Here is a 20,540-nt window from a genome sequence, read left to right as displayed (position 1 = left end):
TAATTTTTACACTCCTGCTATCCAACACTTCCCCTACTGTTCCACTCATTGGAGTAGGAATAATAATTTCTACATTCCCGCTATCCAACACTTTCCCTACTATTAAACTTGATGGAGTGGGAATAGTAATTTTATATCCTATGCAACCTTTTCACTGTTTTTATATTTATTCTAGTGCAAAAAAATATTTTAAAAAAAAGTTTCTTTTGATATTGAAATGTATTATATCTGAAATATTTTTTATATTAATATGTTTATTTATATATATGTAATTATATATTAAATTTTGTCTAACATTTTATAATTAAAAATAAATAATTATCTTTTAATATTATGTTAATATATAAAAAAAATAGAAATGTACGTTTAATTTTTGGGGGGGGATTAAATATATTATTTTTAATTTTAATATTTCTTAATTAATTTTAAGAATGTTTTGCCCAATTATATTTATTATTGAAATAATTTAATATTAATTTTAAGACATTGTAAAAATTCGATATTTTAGTAAACTATATTTTTAACAACTATATTTTGGAATCGATTTTTTGGCACTTACCTGTTTGTAGATAGGTAGACTATATTTTGTCTGTCGATGTTCTGGCATCGATATTGTGTCCAGTCGATATTATGTCCCTCGATATTCTGTCACTGATCCCTCTAACCACATTAAATGGTTGTGAGGTCAAAAACACCCCACTTATACTTCCTGGTTTGACTGCCGTGTTTGATACTTTTCCCCACACCATTCTTTTACATCGTCTTGTTAAACTGGGTATGGTTGGTAAATCATGAGACTGGCTTAAGTCCTTTTTGGAAAGCAGAGGTCAGTCGGTTCTGGATAGCACCTTTCGCCTCTGCAGATACATCACTGAATCAAGGTGTCTCCTGAGGCTCCTTACTGAGCCCCACCCTTTTTTATGTTTTCATGCCACTGTTGGCCTCAGTAGTGGAGTCATTTGATTGTAAAATTATCTCATATGCTGATAACACCCAACTGCTTTTTGCTTTTGATGTACCCTTGGCCTCAATTAAATCTACTTCCAAGGACTGCATTCTTGCGGTCCTTGAGTGGATGCAGAGCAGTCAGCTTAAATGTAACACTGATAAAACAGAGATTTTCTGTTTGGGACCCACACATCGAACTGGTGAGAAGACATCTGCCTTACCCCCTCAGCCCCTCCTCCTGCTTTGGTGGTTAATAATCTGGGCATCAAGCTGAACAATCATCTGTCCATGCAAACTCAGATCTCTAATGTAGTGGGTCAATGCTTTGCGATGCTCCGTACTCTTAGAAAATGTATTTTCCTCCTGTGCTTACCTTACAGGAGGACTGTAATCCATGCTTTGATCACATAGCACCTGGATTATGTGAATGTCCTCTATCCTGGAGTATCAGAAGTCTTGTTAGGTCACCTTCAGGTGGTTCAAAATGCTGCTAGGCTCATTTTGCACTTGCCCAACTGTATTTCAAGCTCTTCTGTTCTCAATTCCCTACACTGGTTGCCTGTCAGGAAGCAGATCTTATTTAAATTTCTTGTCTCGGGTCATAGGGCAGTATTTCAAGCAAGTCCAGGCTACCTTGCGATGAGGATTGTGTCCTATTGCCCCTCTAGAGTGCTACGTTCTGCATCTACCATGTTGCTGGTTGTTCCCCGCATTAAGCATGAGGAAGGATGGCAGAGCATTTTAATTTCCCCACCTCAAAAGCATGGAACAAGCTCCCGTGCAAACTTCTGAGGAGTCCTTTTGAGGCTGCCTTTAGAAGACATTTGAAAACTTGTTCTTCTCCTCCAGGGATTAGGGTGTCTGTGCTTGGGTTGCATATCTTTTTTGATTTTAGCGCCAGTCACTCATAGTAGCCAGCTATGTGCTTTAGTAATCTCCTCATTCAGTAAGTCAGCCTACTCGATTCCACAAAATATTCAAAATTGCTTTAGCGTTCGGCTTCACATATATCAATGCATGTTAGAAGAGCTAAATTAAAATGGCACTGACTGTTGCACTTAGAAATGGTGCATAATTGGCATTAAACTGTGTAAAAACTATGTAATTTGCGCCTTTCTTTATTACATAGTTTAGTAAGCTCTGTCACAAAACGTGGTCCTCGATTGCAGCATAATTCCAGTAGCCCCTAGGAAATAAAGAATCTGCAAGACTGAAGCCCAAAAATGCCACTTTTACTGAAGTCAATAGCATTCTGACCAGAAACTAGATGACAGCTCTACTGTGAATTTAGTGCTTTCTACTGGCCTTAAAGGTGTACTGCATGTGATAAACTTGGTATAAATTACAATGGGTGAGTGGAAAAGGTATACATTACAATGGGTGACTAGAAAAGGATACAAGTCAAAATATGGTGCACTTCCCAGTGTTACCAGGGGTCTCAAACTGGGGACCTCGAGTGATCAAAGGAGGGTGCGCCAAGCTCTAGTCAAAAGAAGCATAAGCCGATAACAGTTCTTTGTTTTCAGTGAAAAAAATGAGCGACAGTAAGTAGCTCTGTGGTTAATGTGCCATCACCAACATCATCTGTCATTTATATCCTAGCTGAGAGAAGGTGTCAAATGGGAAGTACTCCAACTATGTTTTCCTACCTGACCAGATAGTATGTTTGGCATTCGTGTATATGATTGCATTTTGAAAACTGTAACATAACTTACATGCAGTGTTTAAATAAGTCTAGACATATGTCAACAGTACCAGTTTAATAGAATAATTGTGAAAAATATTAGGGGTGATTTAAAAAAATAATTGCAGGGGCCTCGGCATTAAACTGTTTAACGACCACTGCTTTACGCAGATTGGTCTGAATAACTCGAAAAGGTAGATCAGTCACCGTGCAAATGAAAACATATGCCGGCCGTTTCCGCAGAGCAGAGAACGATCAAGAACTGAGGCGGCCCCTCTAGATCCTACACTGACCTGTGCCTCGGGCTCCTACCGCTGTGCTGAAGACCAGGGCTGAAACTAACCCTCCACGAATTTCCTATCAGGGAAAGGGAAAAAGGACTGCGCGTGAAATTACTAGACATAATAGAAAGACCTCAGCCTATAAAAAGCCCTTCCTGGTCTCTACTGCTCGTAACGTCTCTAGCGCATACAGAGGCCTTGTGTTCAACAGCCTCCAGAGCAGTTGTCCAGGAATATACAATATTGTGTTCGAAAGTGTAATAATAAGACTAATATAGATAAAGATAGTTATTAGTTCTACGTTTTTTTTAATGAAGAATTATTAAAACGGGTTTATCATGGGGGTTCGGAGGTTAGTGGCTTAAAGGCATATGTTTGTAATTCGCCTTTTACTTTCTCATCTCTATTGCCACTTTTGCTGTAAGTATCAGTCGTTGGCAGATATTGATGTCTTTTCCAAGATGGCGCCGACCCTTCGCGGACGAGTTGATGCTGGCTTCTGCCATCTTCACAGTATCGCTGCAGCCAGCTCTGCCCAGCACAGGTACAGCTGCGCCGGACTCAAGTTCGGGTCCTGTTCCCACTGCCAGTATACCAAGGCTGCAGGATGCGAGTGATGCAGGACGGGCTCTTCTCGGCGGTGCTGAGCGGGGGCTTTTTGCTCTCCTGCCTAATCTACTCTAGGGTGACGAGGGAGCAGCGCACACCGTATATGGACGAGATCTTCCACGTCCAGCAGGCGCAGCTCTACTGCGCGGGCCGCTTCCGAGAGGTAACTTGGGGGCATCAGAGCTGTTAAATGCTACACAAAGAAAAACATTTCTGAAGGTTACACTGCCCTGATGGGCTACATTTAACAAAGCTTGCACTAGTGAGTGAAAGATTGCTGCAGTGATATTAAGACGACAGGAAGCGTCAGCTGCCAAAGTGCCAAGAAGCATAGTGTGCTGGAGCTACATTGGGAACACACCTGTAGCTACTACTTAGGGAGAAATTACTCCAACCACTAGAATCTGGAGTAGAAGTTTATACTTACTACCATTCTTCTGTGAATTTAGAGTTTTTCTGTTCATATCTTTTATGTAACATGTACTCTGAAGTCCTTATGTAATGTAACTGGTCCTTTTGTAAAGCGCTCTGACACCTTCGGGTAAAGTTTCCGATTTGTAAAATTGCATTAAATAAATAAATTAGCATAGGGCATGCATTGAGAGCGAAGGCTGACATAGGCGCATTGGGAGTGTAAGTTGTATGCTGTGAATAAACAACACAAGACAGGTGTCATGCAAAGTAGGTTTATTCTTGACAGACTGCACACAGCCCTTCAAGCACCTTGTCCATAGTAGATTAACCGTCTCCCTAGAACGCTCTGCCAGAACTACTGTGGCAACATCCCCAAAAATTATTCCATTGCAAATGGAAACTGAGTAAACAAACCCACAACGCATCTTCCCCCTTAACAGACCTAAACAAAAGTAACTAATATACATGAACTAACAACCATAAACAAAATAATAAAAAAATTAACAATTCATATTTAAAGTAATAAAATCAAGTAATAATGCAAAACATATTCATGTAGCTACGTGGGAAGACCCGTATTCCTTATGTTGCATACCCTTCCGGCGACAGATGAAGAACTCGCCTTGCATCACACCTCCTCACAAGCAGGAACTCTTCTACTAGCTTCAGTTTTATCAACAACCGACGCAGGGGATACATCGCAAGATGAATTTCAGCATCTCAAGAAAACAAAAGGCAAAACTTCTGTAGAATAATGCAGAATATTAGGATAGCTTCTCAGCCTATCTTGGACAGCCCTTGTTAAATCTACCCCAGCAGCCAATGCTATCTGGACAGTGTCCTTCAACATGCAGCTAACCATTTGTACCATCCCGTTGCTCTGAGGACTACCCAGAGCAACAGCGAGATGTTTGATACAATGGTCATTGATAAATTCTTACGTGGTATTTGACTTAAACTGCACCTCATTGTCAGTAACAATAACCTGGGGATACCCCTCCCAAACAACAATGACAAAAATCCCACTACCTCCGTATTAGGTTTCTTCATAAACTTACACTCAACCCACTTGGAGTAGTAATCCACAGCTACCAAAGCGCATCTCCTACAGATTAATAGATCAGACATGGGACCAATAAAATCCACACCCAATGTCTCCCATGGGCCTTTGGGATATACAGCTGGGCACAGGGGAGCCGGATAAACCCACAGGGATTTGTTGGCCTGACTACAACTTGTGTATTGGCTGACACACACATCCACTTCATTGTCCATCCCCGGCCACCAATGGAAATCACTCACCCTTTTTTTTTGTACTGGTTCTGCCAACATGACCTTGATGCGCAAGAACCACCAAGCGCTTCCTTAAGAAACTTGGGGGAATGAGCCTTCTACCGTGAAGCACACAGTTCACCTTCAATAGACAGCTATTCTTTAATGTTGTAAAAAAAATCTAATTTTATCGCTCACATCCCTTCCCTGAGGCCAACCATTAGTGATGAACTGTCTTAACTTGACAAGTGTCTTTCTCAGCACACTCCTTCCATTCCAAAAGTGAAATGGTTTTACTGGCAATTACCTTGACATCTACTTTTCCAAGAACGCACTCAACCTAATCAACTAGAACCTTTTCCCCCACATTCTGAATTGGACACCTGAACAGAAAATATGCTCTGGCGTTCTTTGCACCTGGAATGTGTCTTACGTCAAAATTGAATTATTAAATTTTTGCAAGTAGTCTTATTAAAGGTGGACTGGCCTTTTCTCAAATTCGTCTCCGAATGCAAAAATACCAATTTGTGATCAGTAAATAGAGAAAACTTACATCCCCACAGATATGTTGAAACATGTCTGGTGGCCCACACACAGGCTAGTGCCTCATGTTCTATTGTACTATAATTACGATCTGCCATGGACAGGTGTCTGGAGGTAAAAGCTACTGTGCATTCTTTACCATCCATCTTTTGTGACAGTACTGCCCCCAGACCAATACCACTAGCATCTACCGTCACATTTGACTTAGGATCATCTTTTAATGGGGATAAGGCAAGAGCATCAGCAATCAATCGTTTCAAAACCTTAAACTCTTCATATTCATCAGAGCCCCCCAATCATGTGCAAAATTCTCCTAAGGGGTTCAGTTTGTAACGCAAAGTTCTGTATGAATCTGGAATAATATTTACTCAGACCTAAGAAGGATTTTAACTGATCCTTTTGTGTAGGTTCTTGGGCCCTGTTTAATTGCCTTGACCTAATCTGATTTGCGCGTAATACATGCCTTGGACAAAATGTGCCCTAAATACTCCACCTCTTGAGCAAAGAAGTAACTTTTGTCCCTCTTTACAGTTAAACCATGTCTTTCCAGTGTGCCCAGAACATCGTCTCAAACTTTCAAATGCGCGTTCTCATTGGTTATGAATATCAGGATATCGTCCTGGTAAGGCAAAACTTGTTTTTTCCCCCCCAGAAATGTTTACATTACTTTCTGAAAGACTGAAGCGGCTACGCTAGGGGGAATGGCAGCCTCAAAAACCTATACACCCCAAAAGGTATATTAAAGGTGGTTAAAGATTGGAATTGGAACACAAATCTATCTGGTGATACACTGCTTTGAGGTCAATGGTACAAAACACCTTGGCGTCACCCAACTGTGCTACCATTTCCTGAATTTTAGGGAGTGGAAAACAGTCCACTAAGATGTTCTTATTGAGAGGTCTGAGGTCCACACATAGCCTTATCTCCCCATTTTTCTTCTTGGCTACCACAATGAGGGAACCGCACTCTAAGGAATCAACAAGCTCAATGACCTTAGCAGAACACAGTTTGTCAAGATGATCCTTCAACTGGCCTCTAACACTCAAAGGAACAATGCTTAGTTAATGCACATTTGGTACAGCACCTTTTTTTAAACATAATCTGGTGCTTAACCTAAGATGATCCTCAAACAACGATTTGTGATCCTCAAGCAACTTTGTCCATGTTTGTGATTGACATATGTGATCTGTAAGTAATTTTGTTGTCTTTTGGGATTGATCCATTGGATCCACTAAGGATATGGGACATTCAGTGGCTGGTCTGAGCATCATGCTAAGCACTCCCTGATCTCTCCACCCCAGGATATTGTAATTGTTTTTACAACTACACAGATTTTAGTAGAGATGGACCTCCCTTTAAATGAGAGTATCCACAAAAGTGCCTTCAAATCAATGCTATGGCCACCAAAAGCTATAGTCCGCATGTTAAACGGCAACAACTGGATGGAAGACCACTCGGAATGGTATAATTCGTCAATAATAATAGTGATAGGTGACCCTGAATCCACAGTGACCTTTAATTTAAATTTATCTATACAGACATCACATATGGGATCACCAATTTTAACATTTTATTGAGTGGTCCCCACCATCTTGATAGATACGACTACTTTGGTGTCAAATTCTTCTGCCTATTCAAGGTAAGAATGATATTCCTCTTCCCATACAACCCCCACCTTTTGCGCACTTCTGCATACTTTCGTAAAATGGCCTAATTTCATACATTTCAAACAGTCTATTAGCTGCCAAACAGTTTTTAGCATTGACCAGGTGGTTGCTAGATCCACACATGAAGCATGTGTTGGAACTTCCACCAGGTATCCCATCCTTCTTTATCTTTATCATAGGAATTATGAGATTTGGCTTAGAGTGTAATTGCATGTACCTGTTCCGCAGAAATCTGTTGCTTGATTTTGATTGACTCCTTTTGAAGCCTGGGTTGACCTTTCTATTTCTTTAGCTATCTTTAGAGTTTCCTGGAGATTTAGATTTTGACAGCATAGCAATTTCTGCTGAATGCGCTTGTCAAAACAATTAACCACAGTTTGGTCCCTGAAATAATTATCCAGATTCCCATCAAATTTGCACAGCTAATAGTCAACTCAGCAAAAAAATTATCAATGGATGTAATTGCGATTGTGTCCTAGTAAAAAACCTGTGTCTTTCCACTATGATGCTGGTGTCACCCTTGAAATGCATCCCTTTCTATGTCCAGAGGCCGAAGAGCTGGGGGTAAATGGTCAAATATGTGTTGCACTTCTGCACCTAAACAGTTGTAAAGCAAATAAAAATTAAGTAGCTGTCAAACATTTAGAACCACTTTTGTGACTCATGTATATATTGAAAGAAATCATAATAAATAAATATCAAAAGAATAAATAAGACATTATCAAATCCATTAACTTTATGTTTACATGTGGCCTTTATTATGTAATTACTTAAAAACCTAGTGGCTGCCAAGGAGTATCTTTTTACGTTGCCCCAGCAATTGCTGTCTCTCCGCCCCCTTTCCAGCAAACAGTTGGAGAGCACAGAGAGTATTACAACGTTGAAAGCAACCCCTCCCAAGCACCAGAATCATAGGTCCATAAGCGGAGCGCCGCACTTGCCTGTACACCGGCAGTTCAACAGTAAAACATACGGTCCTACTGGTGCTGTCCTGCAACACGGGGCCCGAGGTGCTGTCACCAAAACGTGTTGTGAATAATCAACACTAGACAGGTGTTAAGTGAAGACGGTTTGTAGGTTTATTCTTGACAGCCAGCACACAGCCCTTCTAGCAGCTCGTCTAAAGTAGACTAACTGTCTCCCTAGAAAGCTCTGCCAGAAATACCATGGGGACATTCCAACATAAGATTGCATTGTAAATGGAACTCAGGTAAACAACCCAAAGCACTACAATAGGTGTGTTGATATCAAAAGGTGCAGGAACGGGTTTGTAAACACAGGATGCAAAAAGAACATTTGTGGCACCAGCCATTTGGAAGCAAAAGATGTAGGAGGTGCTCTGAGAGTAGCAACACGGCGGATGGTACTTTCAGAGCGTTGGACGCATTGGGAGGACAAAAGCTGCAGCAAATGCAGTGGAACCACACTATCTTTAGGAAGAGCATAAGGTGGTATGTAAGCATGACTTGAGGGTACAAGTAGTGCATTAGAAGCACCAGAGTAGCAGTGGGTGCATGCTGAGTAAGTGAATTGGGAGCTAAAACTCGATGGGGTGCACTGAGAGCAGCAATGAAGCAGGTGGTACGTTGGGAGTGCGGGGCATGTAAGAGATGTATTGGGTGGACTAAACCTGCAACAAGTGCATTGAAAGCTCACTGACTGTAGGGAGTGCATTGTTAGCAATGACGACGAAGGAGCCGGATTCAGAGCTACAGAACGTGCACTGGAAGTACATCGTCCAGCAAATGTATGGTAGGGACAAACTCTAGGGGTTGGGGTGGGGATATTCACTCACGTTGAACTTGCAGGAGCTGTGTTTAGGAGCAGACAGTCAGCATTATGGAGATCCACCAGCATATCGTGATTTAACGTTTCACACATTTCCTGGAATAGGTGTTGCGTGACGAGATGGCAGCGTAATAAAATGAACTTGCCTTGAAAATGGAAATGACCTGCATTTTCTCCCCAAAGTGTTTGTTTTATTATTGCAGTGCTTCTTTAATATCGAAACAATGCCTTGCCATTGACTCTGAAAAGTTGCATGTTACTACGTGCCTCTGCATGACTTCGGTGAAAGCTTGGTGCAGGCACAAAATGAGTCTTTCTTTTATCCTTTAGCTCCATCATTTGGCTACTGCCTGCCCAGGCAGTCGAAGGATGAGTAGAGATAAACATCAGAGGTATGGTCTCAGTGAAATAGACATGGCTGCACTCCTCCGTACTAAGGACATTGCATTGAGGAGAGAGTGTAGGCACATACTGTGACTCTTCAATTATATTTTCTCGTTCCATCTGTGTGGTATGTCTTGATGACCCTCTGGGACACACAGCACTGATTTTTTTTTTAAACAAAGTTTTATTAGCAACTTTTCATTTAACACAATACGGCTATCACAATACCTTGGGCAATTGGGACATTACAGTCTGCATCATTGCTAAAGTATTACTTAATATTTAAAGTGAGTCTGCTGTGCAACACAGTAATATGCTAATATTGTCATTACATACTTTCTTCTCATCACGTAAATAAGTTGCACAAGCATTGACAAATGTGCCTGTAACAGTACCCAGATATTCACAACTTCCCAGTCGGGTATGTGTTCGTTCTCACAACATGTCTTTGTCTATTATAAGAAAACATAAACTCCCCAACTTGTTTCCCCTCTCCCCTCCCTCCAGTCCTTTGTCTACATGAAACGGCATCGTAGGGCTTCATGATGCCCAGGGCCCGGCAGGCTACATCTGTAATAAAACAATTCAAGAAAGAATTACAGTGCTAACTATCACTAACCAAAGATTTGTAGTCTTGCAAGCAAAAGTATCACTTTCGGGACGGGTTCTGAGACCCACACTCCTTATTCTGAACCATTATGATATTCCACAATGTTCACTTCTTGCATTTAAAGAGTTTCTAACATTGTATCCCATTCCAGTGCTATCGGGGTTTTACGTAATCCTTTGGCCTCCTCCCGTCTTAGGGTCGCACTTTCTGCACTGCCCCACCTAATCATGTCGCTATGCCACATGTGTGTGTGTGTGGGGTGGTTTCTTGGATTTCCACCGCATGGTGATGGCAGTATTGCGAGGATTAATGACAGGTTCTCAAACCTATATTGTACCTTGTGTTTCGAGGAGGACTTATGAAGACCCAGGATACATTCCTCCATATTGTTGGTTATGTCCCTTTGTGTGACTGCAGATATGTGGCGTCCTGACCGAGTCCCAAAATCCCCCTAGATGCGGACAGGACCACATCATGTGAGCTAAATCGGCACCCACTTCGTAGCATCTAGGACACTTGTGCTGCGTTTGTGGAAACATTTTGTCCAGTCTATGAGGGGTAAGGTAGGCCCTGTGAAGTATCATGGATTGGATACATTTTAATCTTGCGTTTCTTGTAATTTTCCTTGGGTGTTCTATAATTTTCTCCCATTCTTTATCTTCTATGTCCCGCCCTGTGTCTCCCGACCATGCATTTCGTAACGTAGTGAGGGCTATTCCCGCATGGGCCCGGATCCCGACATATAACCATTTTACTAAGTGCCTTCCCCTTCCAATGTAATATAGCATCTTAACCAACTCATGTGTGGCTGGTTCCTGTCGATGTGGGGCCCAATGTGTTTTAACACATTGTGTTACAGCTGCATGCAATATGTACAGGTGGTCGGGCACTCCGACTCCCGAACAAAGTTACCCTAGTCTAGTAACTGTCCCTCATGGAACAAGTCCGACACAGTGCTGACTCCTGCTTCAGCCCAGGGAGCGATGGCACGCTTTGTTATACGTCCAGCCGTCAGTGGTATACCCATCAGGGGGATATTGCCTGCATAGTCTGAATGTGTGCCCGTGTAGTGAAGTGCCACTTTCCAACACTGCAGCACTGTATTCAACAGGGTAGGCAGCTGTCGCGGAAGTTTGCAGCGCCACGGAAGTAGTGTATGCAAGGCTCCTCCTGCAATATCCCACTCAGTGTATCCTTTTTTTTGTAGGTTGCGCCTGGCCATCCAAAAGGATAGCCATTGCAATTGGCAGGCATAGTAGTATGCCCTAAGGTCCGGAACTCCGAGGCCCCCTTTATCCTTGCCAAGTTGGAGCTTTTTGAGACTTATTCTTCGTCTTACAGCACTGATAAACTTAAGGTTTGGTGCGTAAAGCTTATGACAAGCACTCACATATTTTTTCTAAAAGCATAACTCCTAATCAGATGTTCACATCCAAAACTGTATTCACATTTTCAAATAAAGTGTGTATTTTGATTTAGTAGAGTGGCTCATTTTCCGTTATCAGTAAAAATGAAGAGTAATTGTTGGAAGCGGTAAACTTGGTTTAGGTGAGCTTTCACTTTGAGGCAAAGGTAATTATAGATCAACTTTATGGCTGAGTTGAAAACAAAATTAAAATAAACCAATGTATACCCAATGACTGCTTTGAAAACTTTCGAAGTACCTTTCAAGACCTGCACTTGGTAGGTACACTGCAAGCGCTAGCTACAAGTTGCAGATAATGGAAATTATAAAGTGATGGTTGTGCTTTTATCTGCGGCTCATCTTGCCCCACATACTTAAGTGCGGTCCAGATCACGAAAGCAGAGTAGAAGGACTACACTGATTGTGCACGATAACCCGCATCAGTCACAGCTGCCCAATGATTAAATGAAAAAAATAGGTCCTGCGAGTCCAGAATATTTCTTACGCACCCCTGCCTGATGGCCAAGTACTGGGGCTTCTCAATACCAAGGCAGCCTAAAATTGACTCCACATTATGCCTTTTTCTTCCACCACCTACTTTGCTTTATCTTAATCTTGGATGTTCTTTTTCAACCCTGCTTTCTCTTTGTGCTATTGTTTTCCTATCTTTTTCCTTCCCTCTCTTTTTTCATTTTTGTCTTTCTCTCTCTTGTTTTGAGGCAATATTTTATGATAAAAACTATGTCTCTGTCTTCAGAAGTAAATGCCAGTGCCAAACACTTCCAACCACTGGTACACTTTAAGCGGCAGCTGGCAAATATCAATCAGGGATTTATAGAGTGCTGCAAATCACCCATGAGGGTCTCAAAGTGATGGAGTTGCTAGCGGCTTCGCTTATCCTGTCATTTGAACAGCCAGGTCTTGAGGCCTTTCCTGAATTCCTGCAGTGATGAGGTGGTCTGGAGGTGCAGGGGAAGGTGGTTCCAAGCTTTGGCCACCAGGTGTGAGAAGGGTCGTCCTCCGCTATTGCTTCAGCGGATCCAGGGGTTGTCTGAGAGGAAGAGGGAGGCGGACCGTAGGTGTCTGGTAGGTTGGTTGGAGGTCAAACGTGTTGATTTATGCTTGTCCCATGTTGTGCAGGGCTTTGTGTACAAAACCTTGAACTGACATCTCATCTGGATCGGCAGCCAGTGTAGTTTCTTGAGGTGTGGTGTGATGTGGGTCAGTCTGGGGAGGTCGAGGATGAGTGTTACTGCAGAGTTTTGTATTGTCTGTAGTCTCTTCAGAAGGCGTGCAGTGATACCTACATAGAGTGAGTTTCCATAGTCAAGCCTGCTGGTGACGAGAGCCTGCATCACTGTCCTTCTGGTATTGACTTGGAACCACCTGAATATTTTGCGGAGCATGTGAAGGATGTGGAAGCAGGCGGATGAGACAGCGTTTTCCGGTTTCTTCAGAGATAGCTTGCTGTCCAAGCTGATGCTGAGGTTGCAGACGTGGTCTGTCTGGGCAGGGGATGGGTTGAGTTCAGCAGGCCACCATGCTTTACTCCATGGTGATCTGTTGTTCCCAAAGATGAGCATTTCCTTGTTGTACTTCAGTCAGTTGTCCTTCATCCAGTCCAGTTCCCCATCTGTGGAAATTGGCTCTGATGGTGGAGGGGTCTTCTGACAGCGAAAGGATGAGCTGGGTGTCGTTAGTGTAGAAGATAATATTGAGTCTGTGCGATCTGGCGGTGTTGCCCAGGTGGGTCATGTAAGTGTTGAAGAGGGTGGGATCCTTGGTGGATGCCGCAGATCATCTTGGGTTTCAGGGTGAACAGGGGGGGACTGATTCTGTGAGTTCTTCTGGTGAGGTATGAGGCGATCCATTTGACATTGTCTCCCTGGATTCCGATGTGGTAGAGTCTGTTGATTAAGATGTGATGGGAGGTGGTGTTGAAGGAGGCTGATGGGTCTAGGAGGATGAGGGCTGCCATTTTGCTGCAGTCAAGGAGGGCTCTGATGTAATTGGTGGCTACGATAAGGGCTATCTCGGTGCTGTGTTTGGTCCGGAATCCGGATTGAGAGGGGTCCATGAGGTTGTTGTGTTTTAGGTTTTCAGTGAGTTGCTGGTTGATTGCCTCCTCAGAACCTTCGCTGGAATGGAGAGCTAGGAGATGGGCTCGTAGTTCTTTGGTTCGGCTGGGTTAGTGGAAGGTTTCTTCAGGATTGGCCTTACTTAAGTATGTTTCCAACCCCCTGGGAAGGAGGCCGAGTTGATGTAGTTGCTCAGGACTTTATTGAGCTCGTCGCCAATGGTCTTGTGCCCGAGGTTGAAGATGTGGTGGGGACAGGGGTCTGTGGATGCTCCAGAGTGCACGGAGTTCATGATGGAGATTGTGGCTTGAGTTGTGAGAGGGTCCCAATCAGTGAGCAGGTGTTCGGGGTTGTGTTTGTGGGTGTGATGGTGTTCTCTGCAGCTGCAGGTTTAGAGAACTCTTTCACAATGGCGAGGAGCTCCTTTCTGTGGTTTGTGATGGCTTCCTTGTGGTCTGCTAGGGCTTTCTTGGTTGTTTCTTTCAGGAAGTGGTGCTACTGGTTGAGGCTGTTTTGAAGGGGTATGGTCTCCTGTGTCTTTGCTGGTTCGCCACTTCCTTTCTAGTTTCTGATATTTGCTTTTGGTGTATTTCAGCTCTCCGGTGAACCAGCTGGCACTTCTGCTATTCCTTTGGACTTGGCCAGCTTGGCAGGGTGATTGTGTTGGCACATTCTGTGATCCACTGGCAGAAGTTCTTCGCACCTTGTTCTGGGTTGGATGTTGGTGTCTGGGAGGTGGGAGTTGAGAGTACTGTTCGCCCAGTCTTCAGAAATCATTTTCCAGTTTCGATGTGTTGGCTAGCTGTGAGGTGTGGTTGTACTTGACTGTGTTGCTGGAAGTAAAAATGGGGTTGATCGTGTGTCCTGTGATGTAGGCAGGGCTGGTGACAAGTTGCTTGAGGCCGATGTTGCTCGTGCATTCCAGGAGGTCCATTTTGTTGGTGTTGCTGGGGTGGTCAAGATGGAAGTTGAGAACCTAAGGAAGATGTAGTGTTCACGGTCGCTGGAGATCGGGGGTGGCATTACAGAAGCTGATGAGGGTACCTCTGGTGGTGCTATTTCCATCTGTGTGAAGTACATATAGGAGTTCCTAAAAATAACTAAATAAATTGAGTGTGTTCACCAAAGAACTAGGAACGTTTTGCCTTCCCCACCATCCATCACAAGCACACATACCCATATATTAAGGAAGTATTTTAATGTCGAAATAAAGTAATCTTTAGCTACATGATCAGATTCAATGTAGCATAGTTGATTGTGCTCACCTTCCCCACAGAACACAACATAACCAACACTATGAAGCCCACTGGAGGTAAGATATGATGGAAGCACTGTACATCACATATTTTAGAAATTGGAAGAGACTGAGAGAAGAAAGGGAGATGGATTGGGAAGTGAGTAGTAAGCAAGCATTATTATTGAAGCACTCTTAACAAGGAAGGATGGCAAAGCGTAAGCGCACTGAGGCATACAAAGTGTGGCAGAGGCCCATCCCTAAAAAGCTAGTAGGAGTGAACAGGCCTTTCTACTGGCTCACTCATTTAAAGTTCTGCTGCTATGCCCATAATGCACCCTGGGCCTACTTCGGTTTGGTGTGTAGTCTCACACTGTGCGTGTGCTATACATGTGCTGGGTATAAGTGTGCTTGTGAATGGTACAATACACGAAGAAAGTAGTGCTGTGCAGTGTGTTCAAGTTATATGTATGTGCTGGATGTATGTGTGCCTGTGAATGGTAAATACATGGAAGACTCTGGGTTCCATTTTGGTAGACATAGGGTTAACTAACAGGAGCAAATGTGGAGCTAGAGGAACCTTCCTGCCCCCAAACAGATTTGTGGATTTCTGCATTTCTGCATCCCTGTGTGCTGGATGGGACACACTAAAGGGAAGGAGAGCCAGGCTCATCAGTACACTTCAAAGGGTGCTCTTTGATTTAGAGACAGATCATTGGGAAGGGTCCTGGGCACATCTCGGGAAGGAGATGGGGCTGATATGAGAATCATAAAGAGTAGGACAGAGGCTCAAATCACTGTGACTGTAATCCAAGTGTGAGCCTCTAGTCACTCCCATGGCCTGTGTTGTTGGGTTTTAGATTTTGAGCTATTCATGTTGTGACAGATTTCTTTCTGAAGGCAGGGCAGAGGAGAAGGCAATTTAAAAGAAAATAGGGCCCCAACATAAACCTTAAAGTCTCAGAATCTATTTCACATTTGCCATCCGGAAATGGACTTTAAGAAGGGAAGATCGAGGCCCCCAAAGTTGTTAACTGTCAAGTAGCCAGTCGGGTTGTACGAGGATGAGAAGTTCTGCAACACTTCTGCCTGCGACCAGGACTAGGGTCCAAAACCTGCCAGTCTCCATGATGGGTGAGGATACCTCACCGAGGGAATTCAAAACCACCAACCTGCCCCTGAGGCTGATGCACCAGTTCCTGCCTGGGTGCCTAGACCAGTGTTGCCCTGTGAGTAATAGGAGAGCATTGGTGGGAGATAGGCCCAATGCGGGATCCTGGCTGTTGGATCCCTGTAGCAAGGCATTAGAAGATGGCTGCTGCACTGAACGGTTTATTGCCTGTGTTCAGGGAATAGTTGGTGACCCCCATATGCCATAGGAGGGCTGCTGTGATGATTGCTGCTTTGTCGATGTGTGGAGCAAAGTTGACAACCCGGTTTGCCAGGTGGGGCTGCCCGTAGATTGCTGCTGTGCCGATTGGCCCATAGCCCATGTAAAGAGTAAGGACAGTGAACCCCTATGTCGGCACATGGCAAGGAGCGTTTTCTGGACGAGACAGTCGTCGAGAGAAAGAGACCACTGTGGTGATCCGAGCAGGTCCAAGCTCCGACTAAGGACCAGCATCTGGAGCGTCAAACACCCCTCACTCCCTGTGGGGAGGATTCCAGGAAATTTACCAGCATCAGGGGAGCATCGAGGACCCCCTCCGGCTGCTGCCTTTGCAGGCCTGCTTGTGATGAACTCAAGGAGACCCAACCGCTGCCCGTCCTTGGCCGCTTGTGGAGAATTTACCTGAGACAGTTTCTGCAGCTTCAGCGCCTGCAAATTCATACTATTGGGAATATTGTGATTATTCCTTGGGGCTCCTCATCCTACTTTTCAGAGTTCTACATAGCTCAGAAATCTTTGCAGGGGAAAGAGCCTTCTGTACAAGTGCTTATATTATTCCCTTTTTTTCCTCTTTGAGTGTGAAAACATTTTGCCCATTGTGGAACGCTCTTCCCTCACAAAATCTGATCCTCTTCCTCCCTGACAGGGGAACGGGAACCTGTGATATGTGTAAAAAACCTCTGTCAATTGGATGTTGTCCTAGTCAGTTGTAAAGGAGAGTCCTGATTTTACCAAAGATAATGGAAGCAAGTATTATGCACTGTCTTTTCTTAGTGTTTATTATTCACAGCACTTAAACACACTACAACACTCATAGTCCTGATGGCTCAGCAAGAAGTAACAAAACACTATGTATTAGTAACACAGTATAAATGGCACCACTCCTCAAACCGCGTCCTTGTTGCTTGATGCGACTGTGATAATGTTTTAAAGTCCATGAATAAAGCAGAAGATCAGAAACAATAAAAGAAATGGCAATTAAAGCCACATTAAATCCGTTTGGTCTTTACAGAATCCTTCCCATCACATTAATTCGGAGTCTAACTGGACTGCTCTTCCAGCCTCTCTGTTCCTCCAGTCTTCAAATGGTTGCTAGCTGGCTGTCCAGAGGCTAAAATAATCGGAGAAACACGTTCATTACCAACTGTTTTCTAGGAGGGTGCAACATGGAGGTGGGATAAATCTCATCTCTGTTGCCTTTAATAAAGTCAGGACTCTCATTCACAAGTGGCTAGGAGAATCTGCAATCTTAACACAAGACTGCCGGAGGCTCATAATATGCATGTTTAAATAAAGTTACAGAAAAATGTTCTAAAGGTTGACACCCTAGACAGCCTGCAGCTTTTAAAATGTCCTTTAGCTTTGCACCAGTCCAGAATGCTTTGGAAAACATGCCCCTCCTGGCTGAATGGGCTTCTAATTGCCCTGTGAATCATTTGTCATGGACATTACTTCTTTTACCCAGTTACTTAACATTGTTTAAATAACCTGGATAAAAGGTTTCCTTATGGCTATCAATAGTTTAGGTGCAGATGTTCTTACTTCCTTTGTTTATATAGGTATACTGTTTAAGGCATCTCACTACACAGATTTGAATGTGAAGAAAAACAGAGAAATTCTACCTAAGTGGCTGCATTGTTAATTCTCATTGTAATATGAAAGAGAACACAGTCGGGAGTAAACACCACCCTTGCCGACTGCCTGCGTATTTAGGCTAGGCTCTTGGCTACCATAGCAAAAGAAGGGAATGCATAATGTATCCCTCAGGACAATCCATGGGAAGGGCATCTGATGCCAAGGGCTCCGGATACAGCCTTTGACTGAAAAAGTTATCCAGCTGAGAAGACAGTCTGGAAGCAGAGATCCATTCCGAAAGGTCCCCACACAGTTTCCAGAACTTTGAACACCTAGAAATCTAAGCTCCACTCACTGCTGCCCAACATATTTAGTGAGTAGCAATCCGCCACCCTGTTGGCCTACCCTGGGAGATACTCTGCACCAAATAGATTTCTTGTGTGAAACCCACTACCCTCAGAACTCTTGCTGATTCTGCCAGCAGTTTCAACCTTGTCTCCCCAATTTGTTGATGTGACGGACTGCAGTCAAATTGTCCATATGTAGGAGAACTGGAAACTTTGCTTTGCTTTTTACTTCAAGAAGCTCTGAACAATGTATATGCATAGCAGACTCCGTCATGGACCATCTTCCTCAAACCTTGGAAAATCATACAAATATTACTAGATCTGCAGGTCTAGTGACTTGAATAATCTACTCGACCAAATTGTAATGCTTTTGACCCATAAACTGTTTTCAAATTATGTGATCATCGGTTGATATATTCACTGACCACCATTTTCTTCAGCATGTCTGCTGTACAAAAATCACTTTTGTTTGATTTAATCGACTACACCTTTGCTCCACAAATAACGCAAATCTAGCGACATATAGGATACAGATAACCACTGACTTGCCTCTTAGTTCATTAACAGCATTGTCATCCGGTTTGGGGCAGGAATGTTTCTCAAATAATATTTAGAAACTATCACTTTAAAAAAAAAACCTAAAGCATGAAGTGGTAGCACACTCCTTTACAGTCAGCAGATTTTCCATTCAAATGACCACAAAATTTCCCACTGACATGCTACCTACTGATAAAACTATATTGTGTACAAACAATGTTTAGAAGTCGAGTTTCTGAATTTTTTTATTATTTGCACATCACCAAGTGTTCTGTTTGTTTTGCTCCTATTTTAATCTTTGTTTGCATCACACTTCAGAATTGCAAAAGTAATGTGCTTTCGTAATTTCTGATATATTTTGAAAAATGTGTACTATTCATTTACAAGCTGTTTAAATGTTGTGTGCGAGAAAGAAACTTGCATCTTACAGCCTTTTGTTTCGCAATTCTTGTCCGATAGATCACTTGACAAAAACCTCTAACTGTAATAAGAGAAAGTAAAGTGAACACTGTTTTCCAGGATAACATAAGCAGCAATTACTAAAAAGACAAGGTGACATTTGACCTCAGTCCTTGAATACAGCACAAATGTGTCAAGATAAAAACAAGATTTAAAGTTGTCTTTATTGCTTATTCAATTTCTGAATGAACAGAACACCTGTTCCTTTCCAGTGTAATTTCACTCAAACGAATGGAGGAGTAGGTCCTATAAATAGCTCGATCTGATCAAATCCAAAAGGTGCCATATTTTGTGCTCCATTACTGTAGGCTTGCATCTGGCTCTAATACAAGATCTGGGAAAGGTAGGAAAAATTGCAAATTCTTTCAAGGTATCCATGTGAGCCAACCACCAAGCAACTTCTGCTTTTGCATTTTTGTCGAGTGGAACCATTTGGGAATAACCTGGCTCCTTCTGTAAATGTCTTATTTTTAATCTGTGGAACACCCAGTAGTAAAGTGGCCCTGGAAATATCATATATATTGAGTGTGCAGTTCCAATAATGATAAGAAGTGAAACCCACCTTGAGGGTTCAATTGCTTCTCAGAGTTCACTTTGGGATGCACAGACCCTCACCTACTGAGGTGGCATGCTTCATCATCAGGCTGTGTTCCTAGTTTCCTTGTTGGGTGGGTGCTGCAGTGGCTAATGGGCCCCGCGGGGGGGGGGGGGTTTTGCTGGAGATCATTTTTTTGGTGAGAAATGAAGCGGAAAGCTTCAAAACGACAGACGCTTACCCTGGAGGATTTTTTCAGTACATGCAGTGGTAGATTGGAGAGCCAAAGTGAAAGTTTAAATTAACTAAGGTCATCAAACAATGAGTTATATTTGTGTCCTTGCTCAGTTTAATATCAAAGTGAAAGAACCACACTGGAAATAATGTTCCTTTCGTTCATATCTGAGGTCGACATGTTTCTTGCCCAGGAGTCCGACCGCCCCCCCTCCACCCTGCCCCCCTGGGATCTGTGGCATTAGATAGGGACTAAAAGGGATACTTCGAATCTACTTAGTGACCCCCCCTGCTATTTTTGTGGTGCTCACCCACAGTGTTGTGTGTTCACAAATGAATGCCCTAATTTAGAAAGAGCCCATGTTACTTGCATGTATTCCTAGTAAAGCTTGTGTCCCAAAACCTCAGTCAGTCGGTCCCCTTGAAGTATTTGTGGCGACTTCCTTAATATGACATTTGCCGTTTTTCAGAAGAACGCAGGAAGCTCTACCAGTGACCACAATCTCAGACTTCCAGAGCTTTACTAGGAATACATGCAAGTAACGT

The 20,540-nt window shown here is 43.1% G+C and overlaps 2 protein-coding genes across 2 annotated transcripts in view; one reads left to right on the top strand and one right to left on the bottom strand.

The window, feature by feature from the left end:
• The window catches only part of TPRKB (TP53RK binding protein), a 61,135-nt gene extending 58,138 nt beyond the window's left edge, over nt 1-2,997 (bottom strand). The window contains exon 1 of the mRNA XM_086967245.1: nt 2,926-2,997. The gene's annotated coding sequence lies outside the window, so the exon portion shown is untranslated. The remainder of the gene's footprint in view (nt 1-2,925) is intronic.
• Nucleotides 2,998-3,397: 400 nt separating this feature from the next.
• Nucleotides 3,398-20,540, top strand: part of ALG10 (ALG10 alpha-1,2-glucosyltransferase) — a 43,529-nt gene continuing 26,386 nt past the window's right edge. Inside the window, exon 1 of the mRNA XM_086967243.1 lies at nt 3,398-3,685. Coding sequence (XP_086823369.1) covers nt 3,521-3,685 — 165 coding nt within the window. The 5' untranslated portion in view covers nt 3,398-3,520. The remainder of the gene's footprint in view (nt 3,686-20,540) is intronic.

This window comes from Lissotriton vulgaris, chromosome 1_1, assembly GCF_964263255.1.
Source record: "Lissotriton vulgaris chromosome 1_1, aLisVul1.2, whole genome shotgun sequence".
NCBI lineage: Eukaryota > Metazoa > Chordata > Amphibia > Caudata > Salamandridae > Lissotriton > Lissotriton vulgaris.
This window is presented reverse-complemented; position numbering and strand designations above follow the sequence as displayed.